Raw genomic sequence first — 15,247 nt, forward strand, 5'->3', positions numbered from 1 at the left:
GCAACACAAACAGCACTGTCACCTACACCGGACAGACTCTGTAGCCACAAGCCTCCTCATCAAATTAATGTTCACAGTACACTCCCCCTGCTCAAGAGTTATGCCACAGGAGCCACAACATCATCATAATAATGGCACAACAAGATTAACAAAATAAAAACACTATAAAAATAAATACAAGGTACAAGGTAGTCCTTGGTTTTTTTCCCTTTGCTCTGCATGTGCAGCTGTTTCCCTCTGTGTGTGTGTGTGTGTGTGTGTGTGTGTGTGTGTGTGTGTGTGTGTGTGTGTGTGTGTGTGTGTGTGTGTGTGCGTGCATCATTGACTTATGAAGATGGACGAGTTTTCTGCTCGTTGGCTCGAAAGATCTTCAGCTCCCTCTGGTGGCTGGTTGCAGAGAGAGAGAGAGAGAGAGAGAGAGAGAGAGAGAGAGAGAGAGAGAGAGAGAGAGAGAGAGAGAGAGAGAGAGAGAGAGAGAGAGGTTTACAGACTTTTCTACCGTGCGCACTCATGTTACACAGTACGGTAATTTGGGCCAGTTTACGGCAGTCGTTACGGTAAACCTGTAAATGCGGAACAACAAACCAGGACGGACGGAACGGGGAAATGTGTGGCTCTCCTCGGCTGCAGAGAGTAAATTCATTGTGCAAGAATGGGGTAAGTCTATTTTAACGCCTCCACGCTTGAGTATTGAGCTTGATTCCCCCCCCTCCCTTCAGTCACCAGCCAACTGCAACACGATGCAAGTACACAACTTCTGACGTTAAGGCTGCTTTGGAATCTGCAGGGACAGAAGCACGTCGCTGCAACTGTCGTGTTGTAATTGACAATGGTTCTGTAGCTCCTTCCTGTCTCTCTCTCAAACTCAATTTATAGTTGACTAACACATTGCAGGAAAGCAATCATTAATTTTTTATGAAATGCAAAGTCCATAAAGTGTTAACTAAGACAACTCACAGAACCCTGTACAGTTTGACTGTTTAAGCAATGGTGTTTGTCCACGAGGGAGTGGGTGTCGCTGAAGTTGTTTAAAACTCACGGTGTAAATTATAACCCCCAGCTGGCCCTCATTTAAGAAATTGCACACAAAGTTGATCTGACAAAGTTGACAATTTTTTTTTGCTGAACTTTTCTGAAATGATTTGTGTGCTTTGGGGTGATTAAAATTGCAACAATACATCAAATGAATACTTTTTTTTTTTTTTTTTTTTTTTTACGTAACCAGCATTTTTCTTTTATTCATTGTATTTATTCATTTTTCATGTTCACCTGTAGGCACTCCCTGCTGGCACCTCCAGTGCTGTGCCTGCTCCTGCTGGCGGGAAGTGATGTCACAGGGCAGGATGTGGGCAGGAAGCCCAACTTTGTGGTGATGATGGTGGATGACCTGGGCATCGGTGACATTGGATGTTACGGTAATGACACCATCAGGTCAGTGTGTCTCTCTGTTGCTACTCACCTGCCCGACTTTTCCACTCCGTTAAAAGTCCTCTAAATTACATATTTTCTCCTACTTCATCCTCTTCACAGTTTCTCAATCCAACCTTCCACTGAAGCCTCTGTGTTCCCTGCAGGACTCCTAATATTGACCGACTTGCCACCGAGGGGGTAAAGCTGACTCAGCACATCGCCGCTGCACCTCTCTGCACTCCGAGCCGCGCCGCCTTCATGACCGGGCGCTATGCCGTGCGCGCAGGTGACAGATGCCTGTGAAATCTCCTCGGTTTTTGCGCAGAATGTTCCATATTTTACCCCTAATTTATTGATTTATTTTCAATTTCTGCTCACTCAGGCATGGGCGGCGCTGGACGCGTGCAAGTGCTGCTGTTCCTGGGAGGCTCTGGGGGTCTCCCGCCTGGCGAGACCACCTTCGCTAAGAGGCTGCAGCAGCAGGGCTACACCACCGGCCTCGTGGGTGAGAGATGGTGACGTTCATCCAAAGGATTGCAGAACGATGGGAAAATCTGTTCCATCTGTTTCTCCGTGTGTGTGTGTGTGTGTGTGTGTGTGTGTGTGTGTGTGTGTGTGTGTGTGTGTGTGTGTGTGTGTGTGTGTGTGTGTGTGTGTGTGTGTGTGTGTGCAGGGAAGTGGCACCTGGGGGTGAACTGCGAGCGCAGGGGAGACCACTGCCACCATCCCAACCAGCACGGCTTCAGCTACTTCTACGGCCTGCCGTACACCCTCTTCAATGACTGCGTGCCCGGAGAAGGGAACGACATCCTGCGAGACCTCCAGCTCACACTCTGCAGTTTAACAGTCGTTCTTGCTGTGGGGTTCTTCACTCTGGTATGGCCTTTTGCAGTTCAGCTTTTATATTTTGCTAAAATTCAGTCGAAAAAAACCCCAAATATCCGCAAGGTTTGTGTGAATTGAGATCGCGTGGTCTCCCTTTAGGTGTGTGTCCGTGTGTTTGGCCTCCTGGACATCAGCCTCTGGCTGCTGGCGGCGCTCCTGTTCCTCGGCATCATCGCGACCACTGTGTGGTACCTGCCGTTTAACCTCATGCCGACCTGGAACTGCATCATCATGAGGAACCAGGAGGTGGTGGAACAACCGATGACTGTGGAGACGTTGCCCCGGAGGCTGCTGGCGGAAGCGCAGGATTTCGTCAAGAGGTGGGACAGCAGGAGAAAAAAACCCAAAGGGGTTTCATGTTGCGATATTTGATACATGATGATGTTATATGTTATGATAACAACTTCAGTTACTGTTTTATATATGCGTCTAGCCTGATAGTATCCCTTTGTGATGTCACAAAAGGGCATTATTCCTCTCGACAACACCATCAGAGACTTGTTCATTTCTGAGACTGAGTCGTGGCTGTTTTGTTTTTGATTGCAGTAAGCAAAAACTGTGTCTTTTTGCAGAAGGCTGAAAACAGAGGGCTAACTATACTGTTTTGCAGAGACTATTTTACTTTTCTTCTCTAATAATTAATCGTGCCAGGCTGCATTGAAAGACAACCTGGACAGCAACGTCTTGGTCGGTCAGTAAATCTTTTTGTGTGATTTTTTTTTTTCTTCCTTTTTCTCTCCAGGAATGTGGATCGCCCGTTCCTCCTCTTCTTCTCATTGGCCCATATCCACACGCCACTCTTCATCAACCCTGCCTTTGCCGGCAAAAGCCGCCACGGTCGCTACGGTGACAACATGGAAGAAGTGGACTGGATGATCGGTGAGTGAGGGACCGACACTCTGTTGTTTTGTGCTGTGAAGTTGAAGGAGGTCATGATGACCTGTGAAGTCAATCAATCAACTTTAACCATACGTCGCTAAATTACAGCCAAGGGCGTCTCCAAGTGCTTTGCTTTCAAGCAGAAATGTGTTAAACGTGAATGTGACTCAAAAAGTGAAAAAATAAACCGACCGTGGCCAAAACAGAAGTCGTGATTGTTTATTTTGTCTCAGGTGAAATTACAAAGACTGTGGACTCTCTGGGCCTCGCCAACAACACCCTGATGTACTTCACCTCAGACCACGGTGGACACCTGGAGGACTCTGATACCACAGTGGGACAGAAAGGAGGCTGGAACGGCATCTATAAAGGTCTCACACTTTTTTTATCAAAGCGCATCTTAACCAGCAAAGAGTTCCGACATATCCAAGAAATGATATATAACAGCTGGTTAAAGCCCAATTTGAGGTAAATAAAAATATATTTGTGTCCTCAGGCCTGAAGAACGCAGGTTTAACTGATTTAAATGAACTTGTGGTAATTTTCCTCCTAATTTCTGACCTGTAGGAGGTAAAAGCATGGGTGGCTGGGAAGGTGGGATCAGGGTGCCTGGTATTTTCCGCTGGCCCGGCAGACTGGCAGCCGGCAGAGTGCTGGACCAGCCCACCAGCCTCATGGACCTGTATCCAACACTCAAACACTTGTCCCGGGACACGCAGCCAGACAGGTAGAGTCTCTCTTCACACTGACTCGCCTCTCGCTGCATCCGTCACGGTGACTTGGCTGCGGCTTCAGTCTGGAAAAGGCCAAAGAGCCCCTGTGGTTTTTGTTGAACGCAGCGTTAAGATGAGCTCAGGGGCCTCGGTGAGGAGCAGCGTCCCAGTCAGAACCCAGAGAGGTTTCTAAAGGTCACGTCCAGGCCTCTGTCTGCAAGATGAGAACTCCATAGAGCCGACATGGAGGACACTTGCAATTTGTTCTATTTGTTTTTATCTTAAGAAGAAAAACAAAGCTTTAGTCTTGGAGATGCTTCTGTATGGAAGATTAGTTTTAGCCAATATCACATACCAGCATTTTAGGTTTTTGTGAGCAGATTCAGCACTAACAATAAAACAAAAAAACGAGTGTTTTTTAGTTTAGTTTCAAGTTCACTCTCGCAGTCGTACTTTGACTCCTCACCCATTTTCAACAGTCTGCTGTCCGTTCTGACTGTCGCAGGCACTTGGATGGTTACAACCTGATGCCGCTGCTGGAGGGGAAGGCCCAGCGATCGGAGCACGAATTCATGTTCCACTACTGCGGGAGCAACCTGCACGCAGTTCGTTGGCACCCGACAGGGAGTAGGTTCACACACGTGAAGACAGATTTGGTTCATCATGTGCAAGAAAACACCACATCCAGCCCTCAGGTTTACAACCTTCCTGTTAAAACTGATGCCGTGTGTGTTTCCCCCCCAACCCCCACCCCCCCGTCAGGCGACTCCATCTACAAGGTGCACTTCTTCACTCCCAACTTTTACCCTCCGGGATCAGGCGGATGCTACGACACTGGGATCTGCATGTGCTATGGGAAACACGTGACGCGGCACGAGCCGCCGCTGATCTACGACCTCCTGCGCGACCCCTCGGAGTCGCGCCCTCTGAGCTCCGACACTGAGCCGCGCTACGCCGAGGTCCTGGAGCAGAGCGCCAAAGCTGTGCAGAGACACCAGCAGGAGCCGGTAGGTGCGGAAAACCAGCTGACGTGGGAGAAGATTCTGTGGAAACCGTGGCTGCAGCCCTGCTGCGGGACCTTCCCGTTCTGCGGCTGCAAGGAGGAAAGGGCACACATCTGAAGGGAACAATCGGAGAGCAATGTGAAAAATACTAACTGTATACATTTTGATCTCATCCTCAAACTTTTAATTCGTTTGAAATACTGAATACTATTTTTAATTTTTTTGTTTGCACAAATCCGTAGAAACATGACTGAGTTTATACAAAAGTGAAAAATTAATCTGTGAACTGACTACAGTGTCCGGCCATCATGTAACCTCATTTATTATTCAGAGATTGATGTTAGGTATGTGTGATTTGATACTTGAAGAAGAAGTCTGTTGTTTACGAGATATAATTCAAGCCAGGTTTCATGACCTTTTGCTCTTATTCCTTATCAAATGTTCCTTTAGCGACACAGTAAATGTTTTTTTGTTTTTTTTTAAGTGCTGTTGCTGCCACAGTTTTGTAGCTTTGAGGTTCAATATCGGCCGACAAACTACAGGTTCTTTGGACACAGACCAGTGGTTTCCACTTGATTAAAACTGACCATGTGGCCAGATTGATTTGGATGTTTGTGACTTATGTTTAGGTCACGTGACATCTTTTCAAACTCCAGCGCTTAAAACTTTCCAGTCCTGCCCAGTTACAGGCCTTGTTGTAGTTCACCTTAGCTTCCACAAGGGGGCAGACTCGGCGTTAACTTGCCTGGGACGACAGTGTCACGTCTGTTGCCGGCCTGTGACTCTGCTCATAAATCACTGTAATCAAATTTAGTGACTGCACATTTGTTCCTCGTTAAAAGGTGCAACAACACTTTCACATTGAGCTTGATTTTGCTTCATTAGACTTGGAATATCAGCGTTGCTGTTGCTCTTCAAAAAAAATAAAATAAAATTAAACTCAGTTGTTCTGTGCTGTCATCACGATCATCGAATGCTTTACCAGCGTTTCCGGGGCTGCCATGAAGTTTTTTTTTTTTCTACAGCGGTTCAACAAATTGTGGGTTGGCCTGACCGCAGTGCGGTTTACAGGCTGAATGACAGCTCTAGTGCAACTGACAGCTGTCATTGCTGAACGAACCGTTCGTTTTGGATTATTCAAGGAACAAAAGTCAAGACTGAAAGCAAACACAAAATGTTTCTATTATATTCAAATGCTCCTTGTTGTACTAAAGTAGTAGGAGTTGATGTTATTTTACTTTTTTGTGTCTTTTTTTTCTTTTTCTTTTCTTTGCTTTGCTTTGTTTTTGTTTTTTACCTTTTCACTTACACACTAAAATTAAGTTCAGTCTTCAAAGGCCCCATGTCAGCGTAATAGAGCAGCTCGGCAAGCATTAAATGCTTTTTTTTGTGCCTTTGTTTTCATCCTGTCAGCGAACTCCATCCTCTACTTCATTTGCTTGCATCACAATGATAATAAAAACAGTGTAATTATTAATTGTGCTCTCAGGTGTCAGCTGCTGAGCGTCGCTGCTGCCTCACAGGGACGTGACACTTGTTGTGCAACCCAACCGGCTCCACCGGGCCGGACCGAGGAGATGGCGACATCACGCTTCCCTGGAAGAGGTGTGGAGTTTGTTCCATCATGTTCTGGCTTGGTGTGTTGTTGTTGGTGGTGGTGGTTTGCCAGGAGTGTGACACAACCTATTCTCACATTGCATTGGAACGGTGTTTCTCTGAAACATCAGAGAGTTTTTACAGCTCTTGATACAATGGCGTCAAAAACAAAAAAAGGGGAGGATGCCAAATGGAGAGGGGCGTTCGTGTATTTGGGAGATGGTGAGTAAATGGGAGCCAAGCTTCTCCAGCATCATTCAACCAATCATCAGATCTCCTGCTGGGCTCCACTAACTGACCTCAGAACATGTTCTGGCTTGGTGTTTGTTGCCAGGTCTCCTATACCTTTTAAAATAAAGGTCATCAAAGAGAGATACTTAGAGAATGCTTGTATTTGTGTTCTGTGGATGTAGGATCCTCCCATTAAAATAACCTGGATGTAGTTTTTCTTCTTCTTCTTTGCTAAAATACAAGATCAGCGCTCGGTGTTGGCTGACACTCAAAGTCAAATGATCGGGAGGCAAGAGGGAGGTCACAGGTGTTTGGATTAGTACGTGTGTAACATTGCTTTAAAGATTCCTCTTATTACACTGTTTTGATGTTATACTTAAGTGTGTGTTCCTTGTAATTTGTCCTACTTAAAAGGTTATTGTCTTTTCAAGCTGTGTGATGTTTCAAACAGCAGGGCTGCTAGGGGGCGCCGTGGAGTAATTGCATTTTTTTCTTTTGGGGCATCAACATGGCTACAATTAAGTGCTGATGCTTTGGGGGGATTTTTAGATTTTGGATCATTGATGTAGGGCTACGTCAATGACATGCTGGAAAAAACAATCAGAAATAATAATATGTGTCATATTAAAAGGCCAAAAATGGAGTTATCATATTAGAGAGCTCTGCTTCCTCTTGCTGCTTGTCAAGACTTCTCAAGGTGCAGCAGGATGTGGGCGTGTCCCTGTGCAGGAATAAGCTGTAGTTTGGATGAGTCAAACCTGTCGACATCTTGTCTCTTAAAAACTTTGCAGGTAAACACTTAAGCGTGGCATTTTCCCTCCGGTCTGTTTTGATCGACCAGATTGCTGTCGTTGCAAGGAATTTTTTTTATTAGCCGATGTCATAACCTGCTCTGCTCTCTTGACCCCCCCAGAGGAAAGGCGCACTGCACAGACATGAGGTAAGACTTTCTGCTTTACTACACCTACAGATGACCTTCACACTGCGAAGCAAAAATGAGTATTACGGCATGAACACCTTTATGCCTTATGGCCTTTATGTTACTCCACAGCTGTGCAAACGTGATCTCCTCAAGCCTAGAAATGAAAATAAAAGTATAGAAAGAAGTTGTTTATCAATCATGTATTTTTATACCTCATAGTTTAATACACTGCAATACACTTGTAAGTCAATTACCGTAAATCAAGGTATATATTTAACAAAAAAAAAAACAATAATTTATTTTACAATTGAAAATCAATGGTAGTTTATTGAAATTCCCTTTGACGCAACTCACTGCCAGCCCGTCTTTCACACTTGTATGCAACCTCGTGGGACTACTCGTGTCCGCGGCATTACATTGTGCAAATGCCTGTCCATATATATATATATATATATATTTTTTTTTTAAATACTGTACATCGACTTGAGAAATCAATCTTCAAACCATTAATGGAGATTAATAGGCATGAACACATTTTTTTTTCTTCACAATTTGTAAAACAGAAAGCTCAATCGGCCTCATGCAAGAAACCCAGGTTCCTTCTTTAAAAGGTCCTACGAGCAATATTGGGGAATTTGCCACATTCATCAATTTTCTTTTTTTTTTTTTCCAATGTTCTCTCACGCACAAACAAATCTTTCGCATCCCCCACACCTGACATACGGGTTTTGCGCAATAGGTCTGCTGTCATCCAAGTTTTCACTGGAAGATTGGATTTGTCGCTCCATGTGTATTTTATTCACATTGCTTAATATCATTGCTGATTTAGATACATAATTGATGCTTTTGGATATCGATCATATATTGATATGAACATTTCAGACTAGAAAAACAAAAACAAATGACATTGAAATTAAATTAAATTAAATTAAATTAAATTAAATTAAATTCATTCATTCATCTTCTATACCTGCTTATTCCTATTCAGGTAAAGGAAAGGTAGAATTCATAACCTTTAAGAGGTTCATTTAAGTTATATGTTGAATCTAAGGTGGCAAGCTAGTCCCAGCCCATGTAAGAAAAAGAAAGTAAGACAAACTTACAACAGGAATCTGCACATGTTGCATGATCTTAATTGATATTTTTTTTGTGTGTTGCCAAGTCAAATAGTCAAAAACAATTTCCAAACATTCAACCAAAGGCACTCCCTGCTGGCACATCCAGTGCTGTGCATGCTCCTGCTGGCAGGAAGTGATGTCACAGGGGAGGATGTGGGCAGGAAGCCCAACTTTGTGGTGATGATGGTGGATGACCTGGGCATCGGTGACATTGGATGTTACGGTAACGACACCATCAGGTCAGTGTGTCTGTGCTGCTGCTCACCTGTCCGTCTTTTCCACTCTTCCTCTCCAAATCTTACACGTTGACATAATACTCGTCTTTGATGCCATTCCATTATGTCAAGTTCAAACTTTGATTTTGAGGTCAGTATATCAATCAATTAACTTTTACTTGCACAATGAAAGAGATGATGAACTAATACTTCCAGAGCAAGCATAGCACAGTATATATTCCACTGAAGCCTCTGTGTTCCCTGCAGGACTCCTAATATTGACAGACTTGCCACCGAGGGGGTAAAGTTGACTCAGCACATCGCCGCTGCGTCTCTCTGCACCCCGAGCCGCACAGCCTTCGTGACCGGCCGCTATCCCATCCGCGCAGGTGACACGTCTCAGAACTCTGGAATGAAAAGTGAAGTTTTGACATTTTGAGCTGTGCTCTTTAATCTGAGCCTTTCGTCTCAGGTATGGCCGGCCCGGATACTGACCGGGTGCTGCTGTTCCTGGCCAACTCAGGGGGCCTCCTGCCTGGAGAGACCACCTTCGCCGAGAGGCTTCGGCAGCAGGGATACAACACCGGCATTGTGGGTGAGTAATTCCAGCACTGGCATGTTATGAAAGAAAATTTCCCAAAGCATCATTCATATCGTTATTATTTTCTGTATCCGTGTGTGTGTGTGTAGGGAAGTGGCACTTGGGCGTGAACTGCGAGTGCAGAGGAGACCACTGCCACCATCCCAACCAGCAGGGCTTCAGCTTCTTCTACGGCCTCCCGTACACCCTCATCGATGACTGCAGGCCCGGCGAGGCACAAATCTACCAGCAAAACTTCCGACACTCCTTCTACCAGGTGGCCGTGTTGGTTGCAGTTGGACTCCTCACTGTGGTATAGTAGAGTTTGTGTTTGGTTTGAACTTATATAGTCCTCTTCTGATGAGGAAGCTCCATGACGGAAACTTAGATGCTCCCGCACAGAAAGACTGAATCGAGAGAAATAGAAAAGAAAAATATCTGGGGTCAACTGCAGTATGTTCAGAGAAAGATTTGTCTTTCTACACATCTGAAGAGATACAGTATATCTTCTGGGTTTTCATATATTTACCATCCATCCATCTTCTATACCCGCTTATTCCAATTCAGGGTCACGGGGGTCTGCTGGAGCCTATCCCAGCTGTCTTAGGGCGAAGGCAGGGGACACCCTGGACAAGTCTCATATATTTACTTTTTATGTATTTATTTAGTTATTTTACATTGTATCGTAAATGTTTTGAACAAAAAAGAAGGAGAGAGAAAGATGGGAAATTGTATTTGTCATTTCAAAATGTTGTCTGACCTGCCAGAAACCTGCCAGAAACCTGCCTGAACAGTCGACATGTGTCGGGACATGCTTTTGCGTGGGGCTAAAGTTGACAGTTAAAAGAGTGAACACTTTTAGTATCCATGCCTCCTTTATACTGGAGCTTCAAAATCATGCAAAGCTAACTTTACACTTTTAAAATTCAAATGTTTGGTGCAACAGTATTTGCAGCAGCAGTCACATTCTGCATCAATTGTGACCTTTTAACAACCTTCAACATTGCTTCTTGAACATCCTGGTGACATTAAGGTGACATATCTGACTGTCGCACTCTTTGTCTTCTAACTGCACAATCTCCACTGGATGTGTGTCAGGCGGGCCTCCGCAAGTGCGGCCAGCCTCAAGTCGGCTGGTGGCTGCTGCTGGTCGTTGTCGCCTTCGGTGTCGCGGCCACCGCGCTGTTGCTCCTGGCGTCTCAATTCGTGCCGACCTGGAACTGCATCATCATGAGAGACCGGGAGGTGGTGGAACAGCCGATGGCGATGGAGACGGTACCGCAGAGGCTGCTGACGGAAGCGCAGGGTTTCATCCAGAGGTGGGGCGGCAGGGTTACCATCACACGCTGCCACGTTGTCAAATAAGGGGCCTTTCGTGACTGTGTTGGCGAATGGGAAACTGGAGCTTTGCTGTATTTGTTTTGTAATGATTATTCAACCACAGTGAAATTTGTGTTGTCACAGTCTTTATGTGATTTTCAACAACTTTTTAATGCTGCATTTGGCTCTACCGTGTGGCTGTGGAAATATAAAGTAGAATACAGTCCTTTCACTACTTAATAAACTGGAATAATATTTTGACCAATGTTGTGAAACAATTGGCCATTCGTTGTTGGACCTCTATTTCTCCTTTTTCCTTTTCCAGGAACGTAGAGCAACCGTTCCTCCTCTACTTCTCATTGGCCCATATCCACACGCCACTCTTCATCAACCCCGCCTTTGCTGGCAAAAGCCGCCACGGTCGCTACGGTGACAACATGGAAGAAGTGGACTGGATGATCGGTGAGAGAGAGGGGCTTCCAACTCCCTCTTCATGGAGCCGCGGAACATTTAGAATAGAATCCTTACACACCTAATTACTGTGATTTCTAGGTGAAATTACAAAGACTGTGGACTCTCTGGGCCTCGCCAACAACACCCTGATGTACTTCACCTCAGACCACGGTGGACACCTGGAGGACTCTGATACCACAGTGGGGCAGAGAGGAGGCTGGAACGGCATCTATAAAGGTCTCACACTTTTCCATTAACTAGCAAAGAGTTCCTACGTCTCCAAGACACTAGAAACCGTTGGTCAAGCTTGATTTCATGTGCAAAAGTTAAATATATCTGTGTCCTCAGGCCCAAACAAACCAAAACTGTTTGTTTGCTTCAGGTTTAAGTAATTAAAAAAAAAAAAAAAACTTGTGGTAATTTTCCTCCTAATTTCTGACCTGTAGGAGGTAAAGGCATGGGTGGCTGGGAAGGTGGGATCAGGGTGCCTGGTATTTTCCGCTGGCCCGGCAGACTGGCAGCCGGCAGAGTGCTGGACCAGCCCACCAGCCTCATGGACCTGTATCCAACACTCAAACACTTGTCCCGGGACACGCAGCCAGACAGGTAGAGTCTCTCTTCACACTGACTCGCCTCTCGCTGCATCCGTCACGGTGACTTGGCTGCGGCTTCAGTCTGGAAAAGGCCAAAGAGCCCCTGTGGTTTTTGTTGAACGCAGCGTTAAGACGAGCGCAGGGGCCTCGGTGAGGAGCAACGTCCCAGTCAGAACCCAGAGAGGTTTCTAAAGGTCACGTCCAGGCCTCTGTCTGCAAGATGAGAACTCCATAGAGCCGACATGGAGGACACTTGCATTGTTTTGTTGTTATTTTTAGGCTTACCTCTGAGTTTTGCTTGCTGAGTAAAATTTTAGTGTGCATTTAAAATGCTATCATCATACAGTCTCTTGGAATCACTGTCTTTAATATGCACTTCAAATGAATCAATACATAAAGAAGCTTTGAGCTTGATTAAATACTGTGTGCCTCTAATAGTTGGACTCTGGTACACTTGCAAGCTGAGCGTTTGGCTTGCACAATATTTTTTAAACCTTTACGCCTTGTTTTTAATAAATAACTATTTTTACATTGTGTCTTAAAATCTTCCCTTCCACATGTTGCTGTGGAAATGCGCTTTTAATTTTTGAGGACCTGTTTTGTCACTTCATTCACTTTTAACAACCCCTTCAGCCGCTCTGTTTTAATCCACAGACAACTGGACGGCCACAACCTGATGCCGCTGTTGGAAGGGACGGCGGAACGATCAGAGCACGAATTCATGTTCCACTACTGCGGGAACTACCTGCACGCGGTTCGCTGGCACCCGCCCGGAAGTAAGTTTGCATCTGTGGTTCTGAAACGATGAAGTCTCCCGTGTCAGTGAAGCCATTACCGAGGACATCTAATGCTAAATGGAGCTGAAACTTGGGTAAAAACAAGCAAACACCTGCATAGTATGGAAGAGTCAATATATTGAAATGATGTGTTGTGCTTGATGCTTTATGATTATGCTCTTGAATGACTTGTGATGCCTGAAACGTGTTGCTGCATAATCATTTTTGCAGTGAGGGTTTTGCTTATTTGATTTCTGTTAAAAACTGACTTTCCAGAGTGACTCTCCGGACTTTACACTGACAGAACGCTCGTGTGTTCACTCAACCAGGCGACTCGGTCTACAAGGTGCACTATACCACCCCCAACTTCTACCCTCCGGGAGCCGTCGGATGCTACGACACCATGTACTGCGAGTGCTCGGGGGAAGGCGTCACGCAGCACGACCCGCCGCTGCTCTTCGATCTCTTCCGCGACCCCTCGGAGGCTCGACCTCTGAGCCCTGACAATGAGCCGCGCTACGCCGAGGTCCTGGGGCAGAGCGCTCAAGCTGTGGAAAGACACCGGCGCTCCGTGGCCTCGGCCAAACCCCAAGTGGAAAACCAGCTGACGTGGGACAAGCTGCTGTGGAGGCCGTGGCTTCAGCCCTGCTGCGGGATCTTCCCGTTCTGCAGCTGCAAGGAGTAAAAGAGGCACGCTGAGATGAAAACAAGAAAAAAAAAAAAAAAAAATAGTTCAGTCAGACAGCTCTGGATTGAAAGCAGTATCTTTATTTAGCTTTACGTGTGGCTGCATAGAAGCAAAGAAGCACATTTTCAAATCTGTTCTTTATGTGAAAGTGATCTGCTGGAGATCATAGAAACGGTGGCCTACTGGTGGTCGCTTGGGGAGGTGGTGGGATAACTCGGGGGGGGGGGGGTTTATAGGCAGCAAACAACAGTGGGGCATTAAGCGTACAGGAAAGCAGTAGATTAGCATGAACCACGCAAAGCAACAGAAGCAGCAGCATGGAGGGGCAGTTGGGAGGGTTTAAACGGCCTGACCTGTCTGGTGGTGGTGTCAGGTAAAGCATGTGACCAATCAGATGATGATTCTGTTGTATAAAACAATCTTAAAGACCAGCTTGTAATGATTGTAATTAGTGAATAAAGTGATTAGTACACATTCATAACAATCATAATTTCTGTTGTTTTTTATAGATTAAAAAATCGAAATAGTTCAAATTAACGCAAGATATGTGGCCTGAACATTCTCACAGACAGTCCAACATTAGTTGATGTAGATTTGTTTGTTAGGGGTCATCAGAGCTGTAAACTTTTGACCCTTGCTGTAGTTCCTGCTGCTGTAGTTCACCCAGTTTGCCACCAGATGGCAGCATCAGTCTGTTTTTTTTACATAGGTATCGGGAAAGAAAACGTGGTGGGGGTGAGGGAGGGTGGCTGAAGTTATATTGTGCTCTTTGTTTTGTGACAGTGGCAATTATCATCTCAAACATCAAAACTCGCTCACATGCTCGAGGCCGAGCAGCCAAGTGGATCCTCGGTGAGTTTAAAGCCCACGACAACAGGAGATTGACACTTCTCTTTTCTTTTGTTTTTTTTTTCCACCCTTCATTTCCATCGTCCATGAGATCACCTGTGAGCTGCTCTGCTCGTGGGCACGTGGGCAGCCCTGAGGTCAGAGGTCAGAGGCCTGAGGCCTGGTCTGACCCTGAAGCTCGACGGTGGCGCCCCTGTGAAGCATACGAAAAGAAGCCCCACAGACAGCGAGAGAGCTTCTCCATCAGCAGTGTCACCGTCATTGATTCCCATCACCGACACTCACTCACTCTTGTCTCCCTGCAGCAGCAGCAGCGGCAGCAGCAGCAGCGGCAGCAGAGACCGCCTGTCAAAACATCAGAGTTGGCTCCAACGGTAATTGCTCCTCTTCCTCCACCTCTCCTCCAAGAAATACTGTCTTCATCATCACCTCCTCCTCCTCCTCCCTTCTTTCCTGGGATCCCAGGAGAGCTGAGTACTTTTCATTGTGGTCATCATCAGCAGTTGCCATCACGGTATTTAATCCTCTGCCTCCAGGAGCAGCAGCAGCAGCAGCAGCAGTGCCCCCCCCGACCCCCCCACACATCAAACACTCGCTTCATTACAGTGGCCGCTCCATTATATCTCCGGCTTGTAAATCAGGCAGCCGACCGTACATAATGACATTTGGCCGTACATCAAACTTAATGATGACTGGTGGCAGGACGTGATGATGATGATGATGATGATGATGATGATGATGATGACGACGATGTTGTTGTTGTTGTTGTTGGCTGTGCATGCCTCCTCGTGTGTGTGTGTGTGTGTGTGTGTGTGTGTGTGTGTGTGTGTGTGTGTGTGCACATGGATAGCCCGCGAACCGACCGGTGGTTTTTCTGAAAAGGTCAGGGTTTTTTTTTTTTTCCGGAGCTGCCGTGAAGCATTTTTACAGCCGCTCTGTGTGACGCACACGCGCAGAAGCTTGAAACGGTGTTGCGTGGCAGCTCGTGCAGGATGAAAGACACGCTTCAAGTGAG

The 15,247-nt window shown here is 45.9% G+C and overlaps 2 protein-coding genes across 4 annotated transcripts; both read left to right on the plus strand.

Annotated features, from left to right (window-relative positions):
* Positions 1–520: 520 nt before the first annotated feature.
* On the plus strand, positions 521–5,813 carry LOC142897426 (arylsulfatase D-like). Of its 2 annotated transcripts, XM_076039758.1 has the most exons (11): positions 521–657; positions 1,276–1,431; positions 1,575–1,696; positions 1,793–1,915; positions 2,084–2,286; positions 2,395–2,615; positions 3,038–3,174; positions 3,408–3,545; positions 3,742–3,901; positions 4,393–4,514; positions 4,650–5,813. In XM_076039758.1, exons 1-11 carry the CDS (start codon positions 653–655, stop codon positions 5,006–5,008), a joined length of 1,746 nt encoding a protein of 581 aa, XP_075895873.1. In that variant the 5' UTR covers positions 521–652; the 3' UTR covers positions 5,009–5,813. The 2 variants fall into 2 exon arrangements, with proteins under 2 accessions (XP_075895873.1, XP_075895874.1); XM_076039759.1 differs by lacking the exon at positions 521–657 and having other exon boundaries at positions 1,294–1,431; positions 1,531–1,696; positions 4,650–5,812.
* A 1,678-nt stretch (positions 5,814–7,491) lies between these two features.
* Positions 7,492–13,529, plus strand: LOC142897427 (arylsulfatase D-like). Of its 2 annotated transcripts, none has more exons than XR_012928454.1 (11): positions 7,492–7,658; positions 8,842–8,997; positions 9,241–9,362; positions 9,446–9,568; positions 9,664–9,866; positions 10,652–10,872; positions 11,199–11,335; positions 11,426–11,563; positions 11,773–11,932; positions 12,574–12,790; positions 13,025–13,149. XR_012928454.1 is itself a non-coding variant. In XM_076039760.1 (11 exons), exons 1-11 carry the CDS (start codon positions 7,654–7,656, stop codon positions 13,378–13,380), a joined length of 1,743 nt encoding a protein of 580 aa, XP_075895875.1. In that variant the 5' UTR covers positions 7,495–7,653; the 3' UTR covers positions 13,381–13,529. The 2 variants fall into 2 exon arrangements, 1 of the variants encoding a protein (XP_075895875.1); XM_076039760.1 differs by having other exon boundaries at positions 7,495–7,658; positions 12,574–12,695; positions 13,025–13,529.
* Positions 13,530–15,247: the final 1,718 nt, after the last annotated feature.

Source organism: Nelusetta ayraudi, unplaced genomic scaffold (genome assembly GCF_046127955.1).
Source record: "Nelusetta ayraudi isolate G7.1 ecotype Tasmania unplaced genomic scaffold, CSIRO-AGI_Nayr_v1 ptg000060l, whole genome shotgun sequence".
Classification (NCBI taxonomy): Eukaryota; Metazoa; Chordata; class Actinopteri; order Tetraodontiformes; family Monacanthidae; genus Nelusetta; species Nelusetta ayraudi.